At 41.7% G+C, this 27,405-nt stretch overlaps 2 protein-coding genes across 2 annotated transcripts in view; one reads left to right on the forward strand and one right to left on the reverse strand.

The window, feature by feature from the left end:
- Positions 1-7,989, reverse strand: part of LOC104858618 (olfactory receptor 15) — a 12,028-nt gene extending 4,039 nt beyond the window's left edge. The window contains exons 1-2 of the mRNA XM_010618888.2: positions 7,741-7,989; positions 1,912-2,036 (exon numbers count right to left, since the gene is read on the reverse strand). Coding sequence (XP_010617190.2) covers positions 1,912-2,036; positions 7,741-7,989 — 374 coding nt within the window. The remainder of the gene's footprint in view (positions 1-1,911; positions 2,037-7,740) is intronic.
- A 4,441-nt stretch (positions 7,990-12,430) lies between these two features.
- Positions 12,431-13,354, forward strand: LOC104858617 (olfactory receptor 15-like). Its single transcript, XM_010618887.2, has one exon. The coding sequence runs from the start codon at positions 12,431-12,433 to the stop codon at positions 13,352-13,354; it is 924 nt and encodes a 307-aa protein (XP_010617189.2).
- Positions 13,355-27,405: the final 14,051 nt, after the last annotated feature.

The raw sequence follows: 27,405 nt of genomic DNA on the forward strand, positions 1-27,405 counted from the left end.
TCTTGTGTGTTTCACTCTTCCTACCGACGTGGCCCTGTGCACTTACTCCACACATGTATGTGATGCACAGGACAAACTAGGATGGTCAGCATGTCCAGGATTTGTGTTTCTTTGGATGTTGGTTCTCCTGACAGAACCACTTCACACTTGCATAAACAAGCAGAGTCTTTGTTATCCCCAGTGGAAGTGCTCTCATCCTTCCACAGCCTGGCCCTAGTGAGCTCCTTCTCCCAGTGTTGCCATGGAAATCCTCTGGCTGGCGGCCTCTGTCCACCCTCTCACAGCTCCTCACACTCAGAGCTGCCCATATCGCTAGCAGAGGATATTTCTTTCACTTGCCACACAAACTTCTTATTCCTTGTTCCTTAGTCCCAATGCCCCAGTTTTACTTTTGTCATCCCTTAAGACATTTGCTGTTACTGCAGAATGCAATCCCAGAATGGCAGAGGTTTTTCTTTGTTTCCCTCCAGATTTATCTAACAGCCTGTTTAGTGCTTGCTTCATACTGCAGGCTCAGTGTGCGCTGGGACGCTGTGGTTCCCTCTTCCTTTCATAAAATTTTCTGGCTTCTACCTCTTCCTTTTCATAAACTTCTTCTATCTGTCTCTATACCATCTATGTCTATCTATATTGTATCATATATCTATATGTATATCTGTATATCTAATACCTACCTTCACGTTCTTGTATGTCAAAAGTACTATGATGACAGGGGCAGCAGAGGTCAACATCAGACAGGAAGATTATCTTCTCAGAGCGCTCACTGCGGTTCCCTCCAATCACCTACAGTGACCCTTCCTCACTGGAGAGCTGAGAAAGTCACCCTCAGAACCGGAGGAGACTGGAGGGTAGCACACAGGGTCCAGAATAACCACACCTCCCCTCCTTTACCTTGATAGTAAAGAGAACAAATTGTAGAGAACCAAGTGCCAGCAGTGGAAAAGTAGGGTCCAGGGCCAGGGCTGCAGCTTCTTTCCAGGTTCACTGGCTCTGTCCACAGAGAGGTGCAGTCCTCTGAATCCAGCCGGGAGAAGGGATTTGTTGAGTGGAGGCCTCCGGAGGTTCCTGGCTGGCTGCTCAGAGACCTGAGCCGCTCCAGGACACACTGAGCTCCAGGGCTGAGACTGTAGGAAGGAGCAGTCCAGAGGGATTTGAAATTCTTCTAGTTTGTTGTCTTTGGAATCATCTTTCCCTTGTGGCTGTTTGATGAGAGTAAAAGCATATCCTCAAAATAATGAAGTAGTCTGTGACCACGCCATGCTGCCCTCCTGGGTTCCTGAGCCCAGTTGTGTTCAGGAGCAGCCTGATGCCACCCTCGGGGAATTCTGTCCAAGTCTGTCACGGATTCTTCTTCCATTGCTAACCAGACTCAGCCTTTCTTATTTCCAGAATATGCAGAGTGACATAAGGGCAGAAGAGTGGCACATTACATGGAAAGCTTTATACTTTGAGCACACACAAATCACCACATTAGAAGACTGAGAAGCTCTTTAGCTGTCCAGTTACTTACTTTGCAGTCCTGTGGGAATCTTCATGGCATCTTTATGAAGTATTGCGTTTTGCAATACATTTGTTTTTGAAATGAATTTTTTCCTCACACAGAACCCTCACTTTCTTCCAGTTTTCCATTGTTGCTGTCATATCAAGCAATAGTGAATAGGAAGCTGCCTGGCTTGATTTTGAACACATTATTTGCCACAGTGGCTTCTCTATGCCATGGGCAGCCTGAGCTGTGCAAACCCATCTTGGTGAGACAGCCCTCAGATCACAACTGCTCTGCATCTGAGGTGGAGGCCAGCACGACGGTTTCTCCACCAGCCTCCTCCTCTGTCCAACTGGCTGGATGCACTGTGTCACAGCTATGTCCCATGGAAGAGGTCACACTCTCCGATGGCCACACATCCCCATTACCTGTCCAGGATCCTCTGGACCAGGTGAGTGTGCAGAAGCTCAGATTGCAATGTCAGGTGGAGAGGAGTCTGGGTTCCTGGGAGATAAGCTGTGGACAAGCAGAGCAGAGGCCACAGGGAGGTTGGCTGAGGAAGAGAGCAGAAATAAGGGTGAACTTTTGCTAAAAAGTGTCATCTCCATCTGAATCAAGAAGCTTGCAACATAAATTAATCCATTTCTTTTATTGTTTTCAACAGTCTTCCGGACTTGAATATTCTTTCGTAGAATTCTTAGTGCCAGTATCTTTTTTCACAGTAAATCAGCTTCTCTGCATCATTAAAATATTAAAAACCCCTGAAAGTAACATGACTGGGTAAGCTTGCTACCAGAAGTATCACAGTACAAATATTTTCCAGGCTTGGAGGCACAACCATGCAGTCCAAGTTAGAAGCATTAGAATCACAAATTCAAATCCAGCCCCAGTAACTTAGTGAGAACATGTCAAAAAGAAACAAAAGATCAGGCATGTAAATCACTGGCAAAGCACCAGAGGGTTAGATTACAAATCCTGCATATAACTGAAACTATAAGAATATATATTTTTCCCTTTTTATATCATGCTGTGAACAGGTTTAACTTCATTTTGACTTTAAAACAATTGGTGGGCAAAGTACTTTATTCCACATTTTTTAAACATCACAGAGGTCACAGTTTTTACTTATTGCATTTTTTAACTTTTTGTGTTTGTTTTGACCACTCATGGTGCATCTCTCTAGGGCACAGCGTGATGTTTCTCACATTGGCATGTTGTGTGTTGATCAACTCAAGGCTCTCGGGTTATCGATCACTCCCAATTCATCATCTTTTTGACTGAAGACACTCACATTTCTCCCTTCTTGCCATTTTGAACAACGAAATGCTGCACCCCCTGTGCATCCTGGTGTTGTGCCCTCAGCAGTGTGCCCACCTCTTCTGTCCTGTGACTTGACTCCTGTTTAGTAATCTGTCCTTATCCCACCCACTGCCTCAGGCCCATCTATGCTGGCTGCTGTTCTCACCTCTAGTCCTTAGAGCTCTTCCTTTGTAGAATCCTCACATGCATGGACAATGTGGGGTTCCCTTTTCTTTGTCTAGTTTATATCGTTTACCATTTTGATTTCCAGTTTCATTAAAAATGCCCTAAATGACATACAGTTGTCTTTTATATGACTGTATACTATTCCACTGGGTATTTATCCTGTATTTCTTCATCAGTTCATCCAGGAGTGCACATCTTATATGGTTGCATAGCTTTTTTCTTGTGTACACTCTGCATAAACACTCAAGTCCTGGGGTGTTTATAATGTGCAGAACTTACTAGGTTTTCATTGTGGTGTTTGTGGTCCACCAAAGCCATGTGTTCAAGGCACATTTATTACCTGTGCTGCTAGAGGGAGGCAGTAGATCAGACAGGTGTTTGGGCCCAGGAAGGAAGCAAAGTCACTGGAGGAGCTCCAAGAGCTCTTTTCTCTTCCATGTTTCCTGCCCACCATGATTTAATTGCTGCATTTTCCACACAGTGGTGATCTGTCTCACTAAGGTGCTGGCAGACTACGATTGAAACCACTGAAATATAAGCCAAAAGGAACATTTCCATTCTTTTAAGTTGCTTCTCTCAAGTACTGTGTCACAGACATGGAAACCTGACGAGCACTCCTCGGACAAATACCCAGTGCTGGTGATCCCGGGATGTGTGGTAGTTCTCTTCAGGTTTGTGAACAGCCCTCATAGTGTTCCCATAGTGGCTGTACAAATGCACATTCCTAAATATGACAATGGTAACTGCTACATGTGTGTGCACTTTCCCGTTTCTGCACAGCTATCCAAAATGTGCAATCCTTTGTCTCTTGGCAAAGAACCACTCTAATTGAGAGCATACTGTGTTGTGGTGTTCCTTTTCTCTCCCCATTTGGAGGCACCAGCTGACCTGAATTTGACATACATTGCAAGTCTCTAGGAACAAGTAGACCGGGATCCTGTCATAAAGTTGGACCCAAACGTCCACGGATCAGAGTGGGGACTCAGGAGTAAGTGGACAGAATGCACCTGCATCCAAATGGTTTCCACAAAGGGGCTGAGGATGTGTGCGTGGGCAGAGCATACTCTTCAACAAGTCATCCTGGGAAAATGGGACTGTGCCTCTGGCCTTCACCAGTGCAAACTTTTCCAAATGCACTAAAGGCTTAATTGTAAAATGCACAACTATAAAACTAGAAGAAGAAACCAGCAAGGGCCCAGGGGCCTTGGCAGGAACATGATGGGGGGGCAGCATGGATGACTGGGCTCATATCACACTCGTGAGCTAGAACAGAGCAAAGGGAAAGTCCAGCAGGGTGGAGAGACCGCTGATGGGTCAGGAGAAACCAGGTGTGTGCTTTCCCATAAAGATTGACATGAAGAATACAAAAATCGAAAAGGGGCAGAGGAACCTAGCAGCAGATTGTGACTCTCTGGTGGGCCCACCCCTTCAGCACTGAGCAGTAGAGGAGCCCAGCCATATGGGCACCAACACAATAGTGTCCATGCCCCATCACCCAGGTGAACAAGAGAAAGAGGGCCTCTCTGCAGCTCCTAGATGAAAATTGAAGCCCACTGTCAAACTGAAGAAAATCTCTGCAATGGAAGCACACCAGACCACCATAGTTGGTGAGTCAGAGGGACCAGCACCGCACATCAGAACCTCATCAGACTTTGAGGAAGGACAGCTGGAACCTGGCGGAGAAACTTGCAGAGTTCAAACCAGAGGAGCTCAGAGATCTCAGCTTGGGCCCTGCAGCCAGAAATCAGCCTGAACCTTAGGGTACAGCTGCTGGCTTGCCAAGACTAATTAACTTAGACCTGTACACTCCTGCCCACCCTGTCTATTGTGTCAATAGAAGCAAACCCTGAAGGAGGCCCTCTATTTCAATTTTTTATTTTCAAAGTAATATTTTTATCTTATGTTTAATCATTTCAAAAATTTCTATGTATCTTTTGCTATTCTCAATTTTTTCATCTTTTTATTATCTTTCTCTTTCTATCTCTCAACATGTTTTAATTTCTCTCCCTCTTTATTACTCTTCCTGTTCTAATTTTAATTTACTATTTTCTTTCTTTTCCTTTTTTTCTCTTTTTCTTCAATTGATTGCCACTACTTTTAAAATAAAGTGACTACAGTCTGTAGCCTCCCTATTTTTGTTAGTTTGTTCTGTTCTTGTGTACATTTTGGTCTGTCTTCTCTTCTCTTCAACAGTTTCCCAGAGTTTGTGTGATCTTCCTGAGTCCTCTGCCAACACTTCTAATCTTTCTCTATCCTATCTACCCCTCCCTCCCCAACTCTTTCCAAGACCCCATCATGAACAGTAAAGTTGCAGTATTCAAGAGTTTGCTCACTATAAACATATTTTGGGCTAATGCTCAATTTTGATTTAACTCACAAAATTAAAGGTGATAGATTAATAACTACCAAAAATTTTCATTTTCTAAGCTGTGCTTGATGCGATTGTGTTGTTGATTGTATCAATTGGGCTAAGATGTTGTGATTGATCTAATCAGTTGTCCATCCTTGTATAATGAAAATGAGATTGCCTCAGAGTTATTAGAGACTCAAAACCTAAAGACCAGGTATATCTGGAAAATCAAAGTATTAACTCATGAATTAATCAAGGACAGTACTAACAACAGAAGATAGAAATGAGAAGTCATTTAAATAAGGCACAAATACAGACTTCCACCTCACTAAAGGTAAACTCTGGGGAAAAGAAGGTGGAAAAGACTGACAGTCAACCATCTGGACACCCTGAACCAATAGCACAGGAGTACCAAAACAGATAAATGAGGCTCTAGAAAAATTCCAAAAAGAAATAATTTCCCAGACCAGCACAGAGATGGTGAGGAGAATGAAAGACAGGACTAGAGACTCTAGAACAGAAACAGATTTAAAAAAATGAGTTGAGGACCATAATGGAAACCATGAATGCCCAAAATAGGAAACAAATGGAATCCATGAAAAAGATTCAAACAGGTATTCAGAAGATTTAAAATTCTTCCCCTCTGACTGAAGTTTTCTGTCATTAATTCTGGGAACAGTATTTTCTGCCATTTGTACTTTCTCCTGCTACTTCATAGATTCCTGTCAGTCTTATATTATTCTTCTTTACATCATCTAGGAGTTGTGGGATTGATTTCTCATGATCCCTTACTGTTTTAAGAGATCTCTCTTTTCACAGTCACTGACTGAAATCCTATCTTCTATTGAAATTCTATCTTCATATTCACTCATTCTGCTGTGAATGCTTTCAATGTAGTTTTAAATCTTCTGGATACCTATTTGATACCATCACTGTTTGGAAAAAGCAGCAATTAAATCATGGTGGGAAAGAAGCATGGAAGAGAAAAGTGTTCTAGGAGCTCCTCCAATGACCTAGTTTCCTTCCAGGGCCGAAACTCCTGAATGATCCATTGCCTCCCTCCAGCAGCACAGGCAATAAACTTGCCTTGAACTCATGGCCTTTGTGGACCACTCACACCACAACAAAAACTAGTGAATTCTGCACACTAAAGAGACCCCGGCACAAGAGCATTTATGGAGAGTACAAATAAAAAAATAAGATATGCGGCCATATAAGATTCCACTCCTAGATGAACCAATGAAGAAATACAGTCACATAATAGAAAACTGTCTATCATTTGGGGCATTTTGCATGAAATTGGAGTTCAGAAAGTTAAGTGATATAAGCCAGAGAGAGAAAAGGGGATCCCACATGGCTTCATGCATACGAGGATTCTATAAAGGCAGACCTCTAAGGACTAGGGGTGAGAACAGCAGTAGGCAGAGACTGGCCTGAGGCAGTGGGTGGGGTGAGGACAGATTACTAAAAAGGAGTCCAATCACAGGACAGAGGAGGTGGCGGCATTGCTGGGGTGACAACACCAGGATGCACACTGGGTGGTGCATTTTGTTATTCAAAATGGCAAGAGGGGAAAAATGTGAGTGTCTTCAATCAAAAAGATGATGAATTGTGACTGATCAATAACCCATGAGCCTTGAGTTGATCAACACACAACATGCCAATGTGAGAAACATCACACTGTGTCCTAGAGAGATGAACCATTAGTGGTCAAAACCAATACCAAATGTTAAAAAATACAATAAATAAAAACTGTGACTTCTGTGATGTTTAAAAAATGTGGAATAAAGTACTTTGTCCACCAATTGTTTTAAAGTCAAATTGAAGTTAAACCTGTTCACAGCATGATATAAAAAGGGAAAAATATATATTCTTATAGTTTCAGTTATATGCAGGATTTGTAATCTAACCCTCTGGTGCTTTGCCAGTGATTTACATACCTGATCTTTTGTTTCTTTTTGACATGTTCTCACTAAGTTACTGGGGCTGGACTTGAATTTGTCATTCTAATGCTTCTAATTTGGACTGCATGGTTGTGCCTCCAAGCCTGGAAAATATTTGTACTGTAATACTTCTGGTAGCAAGCTTACCCAGTCATGTTACTTTCAGGGGGTTTTTAATATTTTAATGATGCAGAGAAGCTGATTTACTGTGAAAAAAGATACTGGCACTAAGAATTCTACAAAAGAATTTTCAAGTCCAGAAGATTGCTGAAAACAATAAAAGAAATGGATTAGTTTATGTTGCAAGCTTCTTGATTCGGATGGAGATGACACTTTTTAGCAACAGGTCACCCTTATTTCTGCTCTCTTCCTCAGCCAACCTCCCTGTGGCCTCTGCTCTGCTTTTCCTCAGCTTATCTCCCAGGAACCCAGACTCCTCTCCACCTGACATTGCAATCTGAGCTTCTGCACACTCACACCTGGTCCAGAGGATCCTGGACAGGTGAAGGGGATGTGTGGCCATTGGAGATTGTGGCCTCTTCTATGGGACACAGGTGTGTCATAGTACATCCAGCCAGCTCATGAGAGTAGGAGGCTGGTGGAGAAACTGTCATGCTGGCCTCCACCTCAGCTGCAGAGCCGTTGTGATCTGAGGGCTGTCTCACCAAGATGGGTTTGTACAGCTCAGGCTTCCCAGGGCATGGAAAAGCCACTGTGGGATACAACATGTTCAACACCAAGCCAGACCATTTCATGGTCAGTTAGGGTGGAGATGACAGCAACAATGGAAAGTGGAAGAAATTGAAGCTTCTGCATAAGGAAAAAATACACTTCAAAAAAATGTATTGCAAAACACAATACTTACATAAATTTTCCCATCAGACTGCAAAGTAAATAACTGGACAGCTAAAGAGCTTCTCAGTCTTCTGATGCAGTGATTTTCCTATCCTCAAAGTATAATGCATCCCAGGTAACTTGCCATGAAATTTATCTGCACTTATGTCGCTCTGAATCATCTGGAGCTAAAAGAGGGTCGGTCTGGTTAGCACTGACAGAGGGATCCATGACAGACTTGGGCAGAATTCCCCAAGGGTGGCATCAGGCTGATCCTGAACACAATCATGCATATGGCACCAGGAAGGAAGCATGGCATGGCCACAGACTATTTTATTATTTTCAGGATATGACCTTACTCCTTTTTTATTCTCATTGAGTTTATTGGTACTTATTCTAATCAAACAGACATCAGGGAAAGATGATTCTAAAGACAATAAACTAGAAGTAGTGCAAATCCCTCTGGACTGCTAATCTCTAGAGTCTCAGTCCAGGAACTAATTATTTACTGTAGGAGCTCAGGTCTCAGAACATCGGCAGTGAATCTCAGGAGGCCTCCACTGAACAAATCTGCTCTCCAAGCTGGATTCAGGGGACTGTGCCTCTTAGTATGAAACCTGAGATCCTGGAAGGAAGCTGCATCCCTGACCCAGGACCCTACTTTTGTACTGCTGGGGCTTCATCTCTATAATTTGTTCTCTTTACTATCAAGGTAAAGGAGGGGAGGTGAGGTTGTTCTGGACCCTGTGTGCTACCCTCCAGTCTCCTCCGGTTCTGAGGGTGACTTTCTCAGCTCTCCAGTGAGGAAGGGTCACTGTAGATGATTGGAGGGAACCGCAGTGAGTGCTCTGAGAAGATAATCTTCCTGTCTGACTTTGACCTCTGCTCCCCCAGTCATCATAGTACTTTTGACATCCAAGAAAGGATTGAGATAGGTATGGAGATACAGATACATGGTGAAATCTAGATAGATATAGATGCTATAGACAGAGCAGAGGAAGCTGCTGGAGAAGGAAGAGGTAGAAGCCAGACAATCCCAGGTGGGGAACGGGGAGCCTCAACCTCCCAGCACATGCTGAGCCTGCAGTAAGCAGTGAGGACTAAACTGGCTGTTAGATAAATCTGGAGGGAAACTAAGAAAAACCTCGCTATTCTGTGATTGCTCTCTGCGTTAGCAACAAGTGTCTTAAGGTATGACAAAAGTTAAACCAGAGCATTGAGTAGCATGTACAACAAGGAATGAGAGCTTTGCTTGACGAATGAAAGAAATATCCTCTGTCAGTGATATGGGCAGCTCTGAGTGTGAGGAGCTGTGAGGGGGTGGACAGAGGCTGCCAGCCAGAGGATTTCCATGGTAATACTGGGAGAAGGAGCTCACTTGGGTGAGGGTGTGGAAGGATGAGGGCCCTCTCCACTGTGACTAACCCAGAGTCTCTTTGTTTATTGGTGCAAGTGTGAAGTGGTTCTGGCAGGCAAACCGACTTCTAAGCAAACAGAGACTCATAACCTGGACATGCTGACCATCCTAGTTTGTCCTGTGCATCACATACATGTGTGGAGTAAGTGCACAGGGCCACGTTGGTAGGAAGAGTGAAACACAGGAATGCAATAATTTAATTCCACTTCTTCATTTGGGTTACTTCATTTGAAGTGTGAAGAACGATCACAGGGCCCCTCTCATCCTGGGGAAATGCTGTACTACTCAACCGCAGCCTCAGCCCTACCTACATATTTAAATACTTCAACATTTGTCAACTCAAGTGCCCTCACAGGAAGAAGGTGAGGCCAGGGAGGGATGAGAGCGGGATCAGAATTCACTGCAACACTCAGAGAGACAGGGCAGGGAGGCCGTGACCCTGCAGAGGACAGATGTGCTGAGGCTGCAGCGGGAACAGGGACCCTCGGAGCTCAGTGCTGGAGGCAGAGGGGAGCCAGCTCCCAGGGCCAGGCTGAAGGGAGTGCTCTCCACAGGGGGTAGGGGGGCAGTAGCCAGGAGGGGACAGGAAGCTCAGACAGGACAGGACGTTCACATTAGAGGGGTCCTGCTGTGACATCCTTGTCTGCAGGGCACCTCCTGGCTGAGATGAGGACCACAGTTTCTTATGATCACTCCACAGATTTGTGGGAGGTGTGGGGAAGGTATGGTCACTTCTGGAAATGGGATCACCCATGATAAACAGCACATAGGGCAAGGAGGCAAGCCAGTGACATTTCCAGTCCTGAATTTCATAAAAAGTAGTTTTGTACTATTCCCAAAATTGTGTGGCTCAAGTATACCAAATTTCTACATGAGTGTCTTTGTACAGAGAAAGTTCTGTTCAAAAACATTTGTATTTGGGTGCTGGCTTTTTCACTTGAACATAGTGACTCTCAGTTCAAACTCTTCACACCTTAATGCTCTTATGCATAAACCTACCACATTGTGTTCATCCCTTCTACTGACACACACTCAGGTCAGTTTGCCATCTGACTCTCTTAGTAAAGCTGCAAAGGACCGCAGGTAATTCTTCAGTGCACTGCCTGCATGTCCTTGGTCCTGTTCTCCAGTGTGGGAGTGACTGAGCCCATGTACTCACTACACTTTAATTCACATTGTTTTACAGTGTCTGCATGGATGTACAACCTGCCAATGTGTGCCTGAGTTCCATCACCATGTCCCTGCCCACAATTAGTTCTTTCTCTTTTTTCTATTAGCCATTCCAACAATGGGGAGGGAGAGACAGCTACATATGGTCTCAAAAAATGTGTTACTGAAGACCCTGGCTGTGTGTCACAGTCTCCTATGGAACAGTACAACATTGGTGAGATAGGAAAGATGTAACTAAGGACATAGAGACAGAGACCTGAGGGATGTGTCATCTTAGCTGAGCTGAGCTGCTCTCAGCAGAGGACATGGAGGTGTGTTCAATACAGGTGTGTGAAGGAGGGGTGGGCAGGCCTGGGATACTCACTGACACTGGGTATTGCAGGCATGGCACCAACATATCTTTACTGAAGATAACAAATGGTCAGTTTGGAGGGGAAGTATTAGTTGGGGTCAAGTTAACCTTGGCTGGAATTGAACTCAGCAGGGTTCTGCTACTTGTAATGTAGTACAGCTGAATCGAGAAGGGGAAGAAACCTGTGTCACTCATAGCCAGCTTCTATGGGGCAGAGATGTCTGCTAGAGGGTCTCACTCAGATTTGGAATCTAGTCTGGTGGATGTTTTTGAAGTATAGACGAGAATGTTGGTGACCAGAGTGGGCTTCTGTGGAGGGACGGGGTTGAGAGATGGAGGACAAAGGACACTAATGGAGAGAGAGCTCAACAGTTCATGAGATCCATTTGGATTCATGTTAAATTCTATGAGCAAAAATGACTGCAGTGTGAGTAATGCATATTAAAATTAGCTCAATTTTCCCACTCCACCATGCACACATTACACTTCAGAAGGTTGTATTTTACATGATGTACGTGTGTGCACACATGCACGTGTATTTAATAAAATACATAGGAAAGTGTGTAACGTGGGCCTTGCATAGGATTCAATGCACTTTCATACTGAAAATGCCTTGCAGTGAATTTCCCTCTCCTCCCAAAGCACTCATACAGCAGCGCAAGGTCCACCTCAGTCTGGGCTCACAGCTCCTGACCCCATGGAGCTGCCGGGTAGCAACCTCCAGGCTCCCCCTCAGCTCCCTGTGTGCACCGCCCTGAAAAGACAGCCTGGGCCTATTGGTGCTCTTATTTTGCTAGGAATTTTTATTTTTGTTTTCAAAAAATTTAAAAAATTTAGAAAAATAAAAGAAAAATCCAAATGTTAAATGTTGTCTAAACAAAGAAACATGCAGAAGTCAAAAAAATATGGGCATGATCTCTTTAGAATTTTCAAAATCTGCAATGTATTTCTCCAAAATATAGCTCATGCACAGATTTCTTCATAATTTCCCTTAATTCTGTTTGTCTGAAGTGTGAGATCAAAGAAAGCTTTCAGAAACTTTCACAGATTGCATTACAGCACCCGGTGTACCTGTCATGTTAGAGTCCATTGCATGTAAAGCAGAATCCTAGTGCAGACTCTGCTCTCACCCTGCACAGCCTGGAGGTGCTGTCCCTGCGGCTCTGCCTCCTGCAGATTGGTGGCAGCCTTAGGAGGCAGTGGGAAGGGCTAGGCCTTGGCCTGAGGTGGCTCTGTCTGGGTCTGGTCCTGCCCTGCTGTCTCTTGTGCATGGTCCACTGTCTTTCCTTGTATGTTTCGCAAATGCACACTAACAAAGAAAGAGGGCAAAAAGAAGGGAAAAGTTATATTTATCCTCAAATCTATCCCTTTCTTTGCAGCCTCAGAGTGAGATGCCATGGAAAGGGGAAATGTGAGCTTTCCCAACACTTTCGTCCTGCTGGGCTTCTCAGAGTTTCCCTGGCTGGAGAAGCCCCTCTCTGCAGTGGTCCTGGTCTCCTACCTCCTCACCCTGCTGGGGAACAGCTCCATCATCCTCCTCTCCCTGGTGGACCCCAGACTCCAGACACCCATGTACTTCTTCCTGGACAACCTCTCTCTGCTGGACCTCAGTGTGACATGCACTATTGTGCCCCAGCTGCTGTCCAATCTCTGGGGACCAGACAAGACCATTACTGCCTGGGGTTGCATTACACAGGTCAGTATTTTCAGCTGCACTAGCTGCACTGAATGGGTCCTGCTGGGCATGATGGCCATTGATCGCTATGTGGCCATCTGTCTTCCCCTCCGCTACACTCTCATCATGTGTCCCTGGGTCTGTGTGCAGATGGCAGGTGTATGCTGGTCCAGTGGCCTGGCCAATGCTCTGCTCCAGGCCACACTCACCCTCCAGGTTTCGCTCTATGGTCACCACACACTGGACCACTTCTTCTGTGAGATACCTGTGCTCATCAAGCTGGCCTGTGAAGACACCACTGCTAATGAGCTTGCCCTCACATTATTGTCAATCCCATTTGGAATGGTGCCTGTTCTCCTGGTGATCATCTCCTACACCTTCATCGCCAGGGCTGTACTGAAGTTACCCTCAGCTGAAGGAAGGCGTAAGGCCCTCAGCACCTGCAGTTCCCACTTGGTCGTGGTCACCATGTACTTTGGACCAGGCACATACTTGTACCTTCAGCCTTCATCCAACAGTTCCCAGGCCAAGGTCACGTCTTTCTTCTATTGTGTTATCACCCCAATGCTCAACCCACTCATCTACACCCTGAGACACAAGGGTGTGCTGCATGGAAGAGGATCCTGCAATCCCAGGGCAGGGTGAATATTTTAAAAGCCAGAAGATCTCTGCGTGCCTCTTGATTAACCAAATGCATACACTAAAGAATACTGGCACATTGTTTCTGCTTTTCCAAATTATTATCTATGAGTTCTGAAGAAGAGTTCCCACTTCTTGAGGTCAGTACTTAAGTGACTGTGAAAACTCCTTTGAACTCCACAGTTCTCTCATCTGTAGTCTCACAAACAGAGATATTATTTCTTAAGATATTTTTTCCTGTTCAGCTAATCAGTGGCTTTACATATTTCATGAAATGTTTGCTATATTACTCTCAGAGTTCCAAGTCTTTCATGAAGGTCTTTTTCCATTCTGAGTTGAGTTTTGAACAGAGATATGGGGATCTCCTTTCAACCTTTTATAGGTTGTGTCCAGTTTCTCAGTAGGCTCTTTCATACGATATATTTTAACTACTATGTGGAGGAACAGATGGCTGTAGATACATGGGCTCATTCTGATTCCATCTAGTTTATCTGTTAAGCAATACTACCTTGTTTCGTCAACAGAAAGGGAAAGCAAGAAAAGCTTAATTCTGATGTGCTACATTCAGTTACCAAATCCTCACATGGAATTGAGACATTATGTAAACGTGTACTAATAAGAAACAGAAATTGAAAAATAAACAAAGTCACTGTAGGATACATTGATATAAGGTGTTGCAGTGCCTCAAGCATTGCTTCTCTTTCTCAAGATTGCTTTCTCTTCTCAGGGTCTTCTCATACTTGAGGGTTTGTGTTGAAAAGTTTGCTGTGATTCTGATGGGTTTTCCTGCGCATTTTATTTTTTCTCTCTAACTGCTGTAGTACTTGTTCTTTTGTTCTTTTGTTGGGTTTCCAGGATCTTGACTATTATATGTTTCGGTGTAGATTTTTTTTTTTAGAATATCATATGAATTTTTCCATATGGATTTTAAGATTTTTTTTTGTTCTTGAAGAATGTTATTGGTATCAGTTTTGGTACTGTGATCATTCTAATGATAGTAAGTCTCTCAATCAAAGTACATGGGAAGTCTTTCCATCTTTTAGTGTCTTCATAAATTTCTGTCTTTATTGATGCATAGTTGTCATTGTGGAGATTTTTTTATCTCATTACATAGGTTTATTTCAAAGGTGTGTGTGTGTGTGTGTGTGTGTGTGTGTGTGTGTGCGTGTGTGTGTGTGTTTTCCCTTTAAGTTTTTCGGTACTTTTTAGGTGTGCAGTACAGTTACATTTGTCTTTGTGATGTTGTACCTTTATATGATATATCTTGGGTTCTTATTTTTCCCCATTCCCCTCCCTCACCTCACCCCTTCACCCTTTCCTATTTACAAAGACTTTATTTCCATGTTTTTCCTTTTCTCATATTTTTTCTTTTCCCTTCTTACTTTCCCTTACCTCTTCTACATTCACTCTCCTTTAGAATTTTTTTCCTATTACACAATAAAAATTATACATTTTGATCCTGATTTACACTTTTAGTTTTTCACACTGGAGAACCCATTCAGTATTTACATATGTGTCTTATTAATTTCACTTTCAGAGTGTGGCCTTGGGATTTCTTATGTTATTCATCTCCACACTATTTGCACTATGATCTGATAATGTACATGGAATAACATCAGTTCCTTTGCATTTACTTAAACATGTTCCATGATCTAATATGTGGTCTATTGTAAAGAATAACGCATGTGTGGCTGAAAAGCATGTATATTCTGATTCTGTGGGTTGGAACATTCTGTAGACTTCTGTTAAGCCCATTTGTTCAAAAGCTTGGTTCAGTTATAGCATTTTTTTGTTGATCTTTTGCCTAGATGATCTGTCTATTTGTGACAATGGGGCACTGAGGTTCCATCTACAATTGTATTAGTGCTTATGTGTTTTTCCTGTCCCTTAACATTGCTTTGAATAGTTGGGGGCATTAGGATTTGGTGCATATATATATTTATGATTGTCATCTCTTCCTCTTAGATTGTTCCCTTTATAAGGATGTAGTGACCATTTTTGTGTCTCTTAATTAGTTTTGTTTGAAATTTACTTCATCTGCAAATAATATACCTACCCTGCTTTTCCCTGATTCCTGTCACATGGAAAACTGCTTTCCATTCTTTTACTTTCAGTCTATGAGTTTCTTTTTGAACTACATGCATTTCTCATATACAGCATATTTTTGGATTTTGCTTCTTAATCCATTCTGCCAGTCTGTTTCTTTTGAGTGGTGAATTGAGGCCATTCACATTGATGGTTATAACTGATATGTATTCACTTATCATCATCATGGTATTTTCCTGTTGTTTGCTCTTTTTTATTTTTCCCCCTCCCCGTTTAATTTATTGCCTTGACTGAAGATATATTTTGCCTTTTCTCCGTTGGGCCTCATGGAGTTGTGGCCTTCATTGTCTTTTACTAGGGTATTTTAAAAAATTGTTTGGAGTGCTGTTTTGATATTCATGAAGTTTCTCAGGTGTTCTTTGTCATGACATTTTATTTGTCAATCAGTTTTGAAAGAGAGTTTTCAGGATACATCAGTCTAGTTTGGAGGTTGTTTTCTTTCAAGGCTTGAAATACCTCAACCCAGGCTCTCCTTGACATGAGGGTTTATGTTGAAAAGTCTGCTGTGATTCTGATGGGCTTTCCTTTGTATGTGATTTGTTTCTTTTCTCTAATTGCTTGTAGTATTTTGTTCCTTTGTTGAGTTTTTGAGATCTTGACTATTATATGTCTGGGTGTAGATTTTTTTCTCATGGTTAGTTTGAGTCCTATATGCCTCACTTATCTGTATGTCAAATTCTTTTGCTTTGTTTGGGAAGTTTTCTATCAGTAATTCTGTGAACAGTTTTTTATGCCATTTGTATTTTCATCTGCTTTTTGGAGGACTCCTATCAATCTTACATTATTCTTCTCTGTGTCACCTAAGAGCTGCTGGATTGATTTCTCATGGTCCCTTACTATTTTTAGGAGATCTCTCTTTTCATGGTCACTGACTGCCATTCTGTCTTCTCTACCTGCTATTCTTTCTTCAGATTTGATCAGTCATTGGGTAAACTTTCAATAGAGTTTTTAACTTTCTGGATATCAGGTTTTTTTCATTGAGTTTATTGGTACTTTTTAGGCATACAGTGCAGTTGCATTCATCATTGGGATCCTGTACCTTTACCTGACAGGGCTTGGTTCGCATTTTCCCCCTTACCCCTGCCCTCTCTTCACCCCCTCCACCATCCCCAATTTACTAAGGCCATGTTTCCATTTTTTTCCCTTTTCTCATATTTTTTTTCTTTTCCCCTATTTCCTCTCCCCTACCCTTTCTACTTCCTGGATATCAGTTTGACTCTGTTTCATGGATTCCATTTCTCCTATGTTGGGCATTCATGGTGTACATTTCTTTTCTATGCTAAGTATTCGTAACTTCCATCATGGTTCTGAAGTTGTCTATTTTTTATCTATGCATTCTAAACACGTGTTTTATTCTGCTCACATCTCTGTAGTTATCAGGGAAATTACTTCTGTTTTGATTTTTTTAACCTCATTCTTCTGTTCTGCTACTTCCTGTGCTATCAGTTCAGGGTGTCAAGGTCGTTGATTATTAGACTTTTCCACCTCATTTCCCCCATAATTTGGCTTTGATAAGCTGGAAGACTGGGTTGTGTTTTGCTTAAATGTCTTTACATTTCCATTATTGTTGTTGGTACAGACCTTGGTTTAATTCCTGGGTTGATATTTCAATATTACTTATTGTAAGTGTCTTTGTTGCTTGTATTTAGAAAACTTAATAAATGATTGCTACTCAGAGGTGTCTTCCAGATATACCTGTTCTTTAGGTTTGGAGTCTCTACTGACTCTGGGGCAATCTCATTTTCATTATACCAGGAAGGATAACTGGTTAGATCAATCACAACACTACTCCAAGTGATAATCAGAAACAACAATAGAATCAAGCACGACTTAGAAAATGAGAATTTGTGGTAGTTATTAATGTATCACCTTTAACCATGTGAAATAAATTAAAATCGAGGACTAGCCCAAAATATATTTATAGTGAATAAGCTGTTTAATATAGTAACTTTCCTCTTTGGGATGGGAACTTAAAAGAAGTAAGGCCCTCTTACAGTTCTTCATTTCTATTCTATCTTCTGGAGATGAGGACAATGACCTTTAAGACCCTCTGTACCTCTGCAGTGTGGATACAGGTACAGATGCAGGTAGGAAGTCAGAAGCAGGTGGGGTGGGCATCTGTTTATTGCTTTAGGTGCTCCAGTACTCACTGGCCTGCTGGTGGCTCTTTTTTATCATTTATAACACTTAATTAAGTGATACAATTCTGTGAAGTCAAGCAATTCTGGTGGAGGCCCTGCCCTTCTGGAGCTGAAGTGACAAGAAGTAGATGTCTTTCTCCATGCATCCTGGGTGACTGAGACTCATTAGGAATAAAGATGGGGAAAAGAGTTCTCTGCATTGGCTGGGGATGAAAACATGCTAGAAGAGAACAGGAAACTCTCTGCTCAGGACACAGACATGACAGTACTATGCTGCAAGACCCCATACTGGATACCGGGCAGGCATGGCTGCATCTTGAAAAAGTACCTGTGGGGAGCAGGGCTCTTTCAGTGATGGGTTCTAGAGCCTAGGGTACTTAGAAACTGGAGACACACAAATAATTTTATAAAATCTTTATGTAGGGATATCTCCCTGCTTCATTTTTACGCACTAGCATCACCTGGGGAGTCTTAATTAAAAAAAAACTATAGTTCACCAAAAATTCTAAATGACACCAAGACCAAACATGCAGGTTATTGGCCACTTTTAATGAACACTTCTCAAATTTGAGACAGTTAACGAACAGTGATCTTAGTGTTGAGTCATTGGAATGCTCTCTATGCCTTCTGTGTTCTCTGGGAACTTTACTAGATGAGCATAAAGATATCAGACTCATTACCATTTGGTAAATCCCTGGGAGAAAAAAGCTATGGGGTCAAATTCCACATGCAAGAGACTTTTCATGCTACAAACCCTTAATAGATCTACTAAAAAAAAGCAGCAGCACACAGAAATCAAATAAGGCAATAACACTAGATGAGGTTACAACAGTAGTGCAAGAAAAATATCAGAACCAACATGTTCCCAGATAAATACAGTACAAAGAAAGCCACAAATTACCTGAACAGATGGAGGATTAATGCAAATCTGAAAGTAGCATAAATCAAACACAAGGAAGTTGGAATGTCTCAGATCTTCTATCCAGAAAGCCCATTTCCAACATGATGGACTCAGTGCTCCCCAGAGCCAGCCAATGAATAATCTCCCATATCTTGAAGGACATACCAAACAGAAAACCACTACTTGAAGAAAGAAAGAGGTATAGACAGTCAAGGACTCAGACAAATCCAAGAGATGAAGCTGGCCCAACACTCCCCAATCACCCTTGCACTTGTCTACCTATGGTGACAGCACTTTTTATGATGGCACTGTAACCTCCTAGTGGGCATCTCAACACGTGAACAGGACTGGTGGCTCCAACCCACCCTGCTGGAGGTATCTAGGGTAGACCTAAATCCAGGCAGGAATCACCAACAGGGGGCCAAGTCAGTCTGCCAGTTCCAACACTGACAAATCTCAGATTAAATCCAGCACAATTTTCCTTACTACTGCTGTGTGCTCCGCTCAATTTCTTGTTCAGGACACAAACACCCAGATTTATGGGGAAAGACTGATGCCAGCTATGGGTCCAAGTTCACAAGAGGAAGGAAGCACAGTTCAATAAAATGGCATTGACACATGCGGTATTTCATAACATGCCATGAAGTTGCCTGTCTCCTGTAAGGAAAATAAACATCTAACCAGCCAAAGAGATCCTGCATTTCCTACAGTAGTGTGATTTCACATAAAGTGCACTGATTCAAACATAATTAACTACAAACGTTTTAGAAAAAAATTCCCACAGAGCGGCATCACTCTGCTCTGTGCACAGTTTCTCATAGAGACATGGGAACAGCACGATGTGGCCACAGATTCCGTATCTATCCATCTGTATGGTAAGTTTATTGTTTCAGGGTTTTCTCAACATCACTCAAACAAGAAGATTCTAAAGACAAACAATCAGAAGAGAGGAATTCCCTGTAGTGTTGATCTCTACAATGAGACACTGAGTTAATGGTCTCCCTACAGTAGCTCAGGTCTCAGAGGAGCCGAGCCAGGCACCCTCAGGAGACCCCTACTCATCACTCTCTCTCCTGCCTGGGTTCTGCTCACTCCCACCTCGCTCTCCATGAAGGCCAGGCTCTGAAGAGAACCTGCCTCACTGGAGCCAGCCTGAGTTTCCACCTCTGACTCTCACTTGTGTCTCTTCCTCCTTCACCACAAGGTGGGTCAGCCCAGGGGGTTGGACAGGTTGCTAACTCTCTTTTGTCCTCCAGTGAGCTCCACAGGGCAGACTCCCTCACTCACCTAGTGCGGTGGCTACTGCTGGTCATGTGAGGTAAAGCGACGTGCACGATGATACCATCAGGATGATGCTCTTCTCAGACCTCATCCTCCCAGCCAGCTCACCACACTCAGTGATGTGATCGTCCCGGCACACACTGTGCCTGAGGGAGTGTGAAGCACGGGAAGTGAAGCTGCACAAAAGACAGCAGAACAGCGTAAAGTGATCACCGGTGTCTTAAGTAATGGTAGAGAAAAACAGCTGGAGAAGTAAAGATTTACCCAGTTTTAGAGGGTCGGGTCAAACTTGAGAAGAGAAATACAACGAGGTTTCTGTAACAAGTGAAAGAAATGTTGCTAGCGAATCTAGACTTTGATTTGCACATTAAATACATAGCTGAAGCTGGCCAAACAGTGCAGGAGGCCATGGGCAGATTCCCAGAGGAGCCCAGGCTGGGGCAGGGCTCACAGGACAAGCACCCTCCACAGGTCAGGTGGGAGCCAGAGGGAGAAGCAGAGGTGCAGAGGACCAGGCTGGAGTGGAGAGCAAGCAGCGGAGACGGGGAGGTTGGGAGAGGAAGAGGGACGGGTAGGGTCACATCGGGGATGGGCTGGGTGTGACGAGGTGGTGAGCAGGGAGCTGTGGGCTTTAGGATGAGGGTCACAAACCCTAAAGGTCAGTCAAGCAGATCTGCCTGAGGAACGGGTGGGGTGGGCGCCTCTGGACACAGCATGGTCCTTGATAGCAAGTCATACAGGATGGCAGCAAGGAAAGATGGGGAAATATTTCGTTGATTACTGATATTTGAAAAGAATAGGTTTCACTGAAAAGTTGGTGAAACCAAGCGTAATTCTTCTAACATTATTTTGCAAAGACAGTTTAGGAAGGAGCCCACGCAGTAGCTTCACTGATCCTCACTTCACCAAAGTGAACCTGTTTTCTCTCCCCACCCCTGCCCACATTTTCTACCTTTGTCTTTTCTTCAGCAGCCATTGTAACAACAGAGAGGAGAGAGACAACTATACATGGTCCTGCTCGAAACTGGAACTAAAACCCACTGATTTGATTAAAGCAGAGATTAGCGTGCAGTATGGGTGGGGATGAGGGATGGTGACCAAGGACACTAATGTACAGCCGCGAGGAGGGAAGCTCAAAGGTTCCATCCTAGGTTCTTGAACTTGCTGAGGGAGGGAGTGGCTGTCTAATGTTATCACCGCAGCGTGATTACCATGTGGGTAATACACATGGAATTAGCTGCATTTGGCCCCTCCATGGTGTGTGTTTACTGGAATGGATCATGTTGCATATGCTAACTAAGTATAGCTACCCACATAATAGTTAATTTTAAATTATATGACTTTTGTGTATGCAAACTGAACTTTTTTATGTACTTTCCTATTAAGAAAATATACAGCAGATTACCTCCCTACATATCTCTCTCTGCCCCCAGTGTGAGCCCATATACAGATGGAGGCCAATGCAACAGCATCTCCACAGCAGCTCCAGGTCCTCCAAGGCCCTGCTGGGTCCCAATCTCCTGTCTGCAACACAAACTGCTCTTCACCCCTGAGTGCATCCATTTAAAATGCCATTGTCAGATGCCATCTAAAGAAACAAGCACAAAGCAGTGCATGTAAAAAACAGGCATGATTTGGCAGCACTAATTAATGATTTCTTCAGATTTTCATAATTTGGATAGTGTTTCCATTAAGTAAGGCAATGCACATGTTTTCTCATATTAACTCCTTCCTTCTAGTTGTTTAAGAGTGTGATAACTGAAAACTTTCACAACTTTTTCACAGGCTTCATTCCTGATAAGTCCCTCTCCTGTGAGGAGAGACGAATATGATCCAGAATCTTCCACAGTGTCCTCTCTGACACTGCACAGCCTGATATGTCTCTTTGTCCCTACAGCTCTGCCTCCCTGCAAATCGGTGTACCTTTAGGGAGGCACTGGGGAAGGGACAGATCATGGCTTCAGAGGACTGGCTCTGTCCTTGGCCGTGTGTGCAGCCCAGAGCACTCATGTCAAATCCACTTGTCAAATGCTGCCTAAGCAAACAAACAAAGAAATATATAGTCCAATCAAGACTTCACAATACATAATAAATGGTTTCTTTGGATTTCAGTCATCAGGACAATATGTATATTTAAGAAAACCAATGCATAGCTTTTGTCATAACTTTCCTTTTAGTCTATTTAAATGTGAGATTAAAGAAAGCTTTCATAATTTTCCTATGAGTCAAATTCTAGAACCAAGTTCTCTCCTGTAAGGGTAGATTGCAAGTGAAGCAGAACCCTTCTGCAGTTTTCTTTTTGACACTGCAAAGCCTGGAGGCTCTGTCCCTGCAGCTCTGCCTCCTTACAGATTGGTGCACCCTGGGGGAGGCAGTGAGGAGAAGGCAGGCCTGGCCTCAGGGGACCCTGGCTCTGTCCTGATGCTGCTCTGCTCTCTGGGGCATGGCCCAGGGTCTCTGCTCTACCATCCTCTGCACGAACTACTCAGGTGTGCCTTCTTCACCCCCACTGATCAAGTGCAGACTGCGTGTGAGACGGGTCACCCTTGGTATAGAGATGAGGAGAGGGAGGCTCAGCTGGACCCTCACTAAGCACTGCAGAGTCCTTATTTTGAACCGTAAGAATCAGCATTAGGGCTACATTGGCCACGGCTTCTGCAGTCACATTGATCCTTATTTGCTATTGTGGGTTTTCAGGTTTTTGTTTCATACTTTTTGATTACTTACAATAAAAACAATCTTTGCACAACTGAAGTCACAGTTTCCTCATGATGTCTATTCCTATGCATGCTTCAGCCCACTGCATCTTCAAAGCCCAACCTGAACATGAGTTCTTACCTTCTAGGGCAGGAAGAAGAGCATTAAGGTGCATCTCCCTTTTTATTTTTGGATTTCTGCTATTGTGTTTTTAGAAAAAGACAAGCATGCCCAACCATGGCTCATCACCATGGATTGTAAGGACCTATACTGTGTTTAACTGACTTAACTGTCTATATTTTTCCTCTTTAGAGCTACCCTCACCTGCAGTGAGGAGAGAAGGGGAGTAGTTTTCATGTAACTCCTTCAGTCTGAGAAGGGTCTATGGAGGGAAGACTGAAATTAGGGGCTTTCTCCATGGAGCTAATTTAATAGGCCTCAATTAAAAATCTCACTGAAGTTTAGACATGATGAACTCTCTTTATAAAGTCAAACTGGTACATCTTGGTAAAAATTATCTAGCACATTTGTCTTTGGTTTTATGATCACTTAAAGTTTAGCAGCCTCTAACTCAAACAATGGTTAAAAATAGGAAGTGGGAGGGGTAGGGGAAATGTAAGAAGGAAAAAGAAAAAAATAAGAGAAAAGGGAAGAAATGGAAACAAAGGCTTGGTAAATAGGGAAAGGTAGAGGGAGGGAAGGGAGGGCAGGGGAAAGAGGAAAAAATAAAAACCAAGATATGTCATGTAAAGGTACAAGATCCCAGAGATGAATGTAACTGTATTGTACACCTAAAATGTACCAATAAACTTAATGGAAAAAAAAAGAAAGATTATGTACAACAGGCAAATTTGTCAAACCATAATTAAACCAATAATTTGATTAGAATTTTCATACTTGTGTAAACTTTATAAAAAAAGAAACAATTAGAAAAACAGGCAAGACATTTCCTTCTTAAGTCTGAAACATATTTTCATGCAATTATTGTTCCCTGATGTCCATGCTAAATGATAGACATTAAGAAAGCTTGTATAATAGTGAGAATTGAAAATATTACTATATATAGAAAATAGAATATGGCTAATATCTACCTCATATATGAAAAATGGATTTAATTCCTAAATAAATACATCACACAATAGAATCTACAAATAGGTATAACAAAACCATTTCACATTGATATGATTTGCAAAATGACTATTATATAAGAAATATACTCTTATTAAATATAAAATATGAAAAAATGCAAAAAAATTAAAATGAGTATCACTTGGAGCCCTGGGGTGTAGCTCTGCTGTGCACACTTAGCTACTGTGCATGATTATATAACCTAGAAATGTGCAGTGTTTAATATTCTGTCTTGAAAATGTATAACAGTTATTCATATGCTCTGTGGCTGCACAGAGAGACCTAAAATCTTACTTTCATTTGTTCTATTATAATAGGTTTCTATATTCTAACAGTAGGATTTGTTTTTAAATGAAAGACAAAATGCAGGAAGGATAATAAAAACATGTAAATATAGTAAATGAGATTTTGGATGCTCTGTCTGCCTTATTTCCTGTCAGCTAGAGTCAATTAGGACTAATGGAAAAAACACAAGCTGAAAGCCTTGTTGTAAAGTTATCACCTCCAGGAAGTACTTTGATTTCTGTTGCTATTCTTGTTGTTATACAATTTACTCTAATGTGTTTGGAAGAATTTTGTCAAATTTGAAATAAAAATATTAAAGCATGTATAATCAAAGTATAAGCACTAGAATAAAAAAGCAACTTAGGAAAAGAGCCACATTTCAAAACAGTTTTTAAGGCACTGAAATAGTAATTATAACCCATTGGCTCTTAGATCCCTTTTTTATGAAGTTTATCTGTAAGTCTAATATTTTGTCATAATTTTTTTGAATTTTAGCAGTAAAAGAATGTAAAGTTTGGTAGTTTTGAAGAATAATTTTAGCTAAAAAATTTAAAACTCTTATTGAGCTCTTATAGATTTTACCATATTTTATTAAATAACTTATAACTCCAGTCTTTTATCAGTATAGCAGGAAACTGTCAGAAGGAATTGGCAACTGGAGCCCCTTTTTATATCTAGATTTATTACTGTGGTCTTGATATTACAAATATTTTACTTGTACTTTCTACTGGGTGCTCCAGACCAAGTTATGGTGAGACCTATATTGAATAAACTTAGGTTGTTATCTATGAAGGACAAATATGTCTTCTCAGGCCTTTTCTTAGAACCATGCATAGAGCCTTTCAGCTCTTGTCAGTGTCAGACATTAGGATATGTCGCGGCCTTGCTTGACCATGTTGCTTTCTGTGAAACCATGGGTCTTTTCTTCCTCTAGGTTACATTACTGTGGCACATTGCAATTTTGGCTTTGGTGTTCAGCAATCTCCCTGCCTAGGAGATTGGTGGAAATACTAAAGGTGCAGGATCTTATAGAAAAGATTCCCTCTTGTCATGGATCATTGTTGACCTGGGAGGTCCAGGGTTGAAATATTGGCTGTTTTAGCCCAGTTGCCTTTTTAGTTCTGGTCTCTGAACTTTACTTGTTGAAAACCTGGAAGAGAAGGCCAATAATATTAGCATTGAAATGGAAGTAATGAACTTAACTGTTATAATTTAACCTGAATATCAAGAAATTAAAATATGAAATATAATTAAAGAACTATTATTTTTATCAATCATGATTATTTTCATAGTTGAATTCCTGTAGAATGTCAACAGAAAAACTTTAAATCAAGAGCCACACATATTTTACTGTGATAATGATGATATTATCTTTGTAACACAATTAAATGTCCACCTTAGTACAAAATAGGCAATATTAATCACACACATTCCCCTCCAAAAACACAAAAAATCTCTAACCCATGTCATTATCTTTTAATAGGATATCATCTAAGGAAAATATACCAGTCTATATACGTACTTATTACCATAAGTAACTGGAATGTAGGAGAAAGGCAAATAGCAAAATCAAAAGGGGATTATTAACATAAGCAATATGTTGGAAGACTTGTACAGTCAAAAGGCATGAATATATTCAGTACACCAGAAAAGTAGCAATAAGTATCAAAATTATATGAAACTTTATTCCTTTTAATATAGTTAGGTACCAAATCATCTTTCTAAAATAAAACCTTGTTTTTCTCACAGAAAATCTATTTTTTTAAAGATTAGCAATGTAAACATATCACAATGATATATTTAAGAACTATTTCTAGGGCCTGGGATTTAGCTTAGTGGTTCCATAATCTGCCTTGCAAGTGCAAGGACCCAAGTTCAATCTCCTGTAGCAAAAAATTAAAATAAATTAATTTTTTAAAAAAGGTTGCAGTTTTAAAAGCTGGGTGTAGTGGCACATGCCTGTAATCCAGCACTTGTGAGGCTGAGGCAGGAGTATCACTGTGAGTTCAAGACCAGCCTGGGCTACACAGTGGGTTCCAGGTCAGTCTCAACTACATAGTGAGACCCTGTCTCAAAAAACAACAAACAAACAAACAAACAAACAAAAAAAGAAATACTTCTTGGGTGTATCTCCCATAAGGCTATGAAAATTATGGGGGGGGTCCCACTAGTGAATAAAGACTAGAATAATTGTTTTCTGGGCAGCTGCTTCTTTGTCCACCAACAGAAGTCCCATTTAGCAAATCTAAGGGTCTCCATCTAAATACTTTAAAAGTTTTAATAACCTATGAAATCCAGATTGTAACAATTAGCACATTATTTTTAATCAATGAAAGATTTCTGAGTTATTATATGGAAATGACAATATGTATTTTAACAAAAAACAAAACAAAAAAAAAGAAAATGTTTCAAGAACACCATTAATTCAACATTAATTCAAATTGGAAAACAAAAGTATATTTATCAATTAGCTAAAATTTGTAATTTCATTTTTGCTTGGAACCTTCCTATGCCTGGAAAGATTGGGTTGTAACTTTTATTTTGGTCATTTAACAACAGGCTGGAGTTGTTTTGCTCTGGAGCCAGCTGATGTTTCTTTGTTTTTCTCCCTGAAGCATGCAGTTTGAAGCCAGTGAAAGTGAGACACTGACACAATATGTGATGCTTGTGTTTGGAATGGTACCTCATTTTTAGAAAAACTCTGTCTAAGGTATTTTAGGTTTTCAGAACTAAGAGAGGTATGAACATTCGCTTCACTATTCTCATCAACTAGATATGGTTTATACTAGCTGGGAAGCACACCGTTGTTAACACAGGCCTTTCCCCAGGCCACCACTCCCACCATACATGTTGATATTTAGTCATAGTGCTTCTGACTGGCCCGGGTCATAAATCTTCTGGTGAAGATTGCAACATATGGGGGTAGCCTTTCCTCCTGAAGGTAACTCTCTTCATTGTTGAACTGATTTTTGTGAGGAAAGTGCAGCAGCCATGACCAGAGGATCTGCAACTTCTGTTACTTTTGGATTTTACAATGTAGACATTGGTTGTAAGGGGATAAGAACTGATCTCAATATTCCCCATGTAGAGAGGGTCTCCTGGCCATATTTTCTCTCCACATCTCTGAGCTGTCCAAAAATTATTTCCTACCCATTCCCAATGTTTTAGATCTCACTTTCCTGTCTGTGGGAACAAGGGGCTAAACTTATATTACATTCTTGACAGGCTATTGGCTCCTACTTTCTTTAAGAGGTCTTGGAGCGATTGGAAGCAACTTTGTTCCTTGGCCAACATGTCCTGCCCTGAGTTTTAGTCCCAAGCTAACACTTTTTCATGTTGGTGATCACTAACCTTGAGCAGGTCCTGCTGTGTAGATCCTCTATTTATTTAGTACCATGAAGTCCATACACCATATTGCATCTACTTTCCAGTCATCTTCTGAGGGTGGTCTTCACCTGGTAAGACAATCAGTATCTGTATTGGCACCAGTTACTGGAAGCTGATCAGACAGACACCCA

Source organism: Fukomys damarensis, unplaced genomic scaffold, assembly GCF_012274545.1.
Source record: "Fukomys damarensis isolate Sample0158 unplaced genomic scaffold, DMR_v1.0_HiC HiC_scaffold_3, whole genome shotgun sequence".
In the NCBI taxonomy this organism is placed as follows: Eukaryota; Metazoa; Chordata; class Mammalia; order Rodentia; family Bathyergidae; genus Fukomys; species Fukomys damarensis.

Bases quoted from the DNA above. Each gene is read 5' to 3' on its own strand.
- LOC104858617 (XM_010618887.2), top strand. From the start codon at position 12,431: ATGGAAAGGGGAAATGTGAGCTTTCCCAACACTTTCGTCCTGCTGGGC.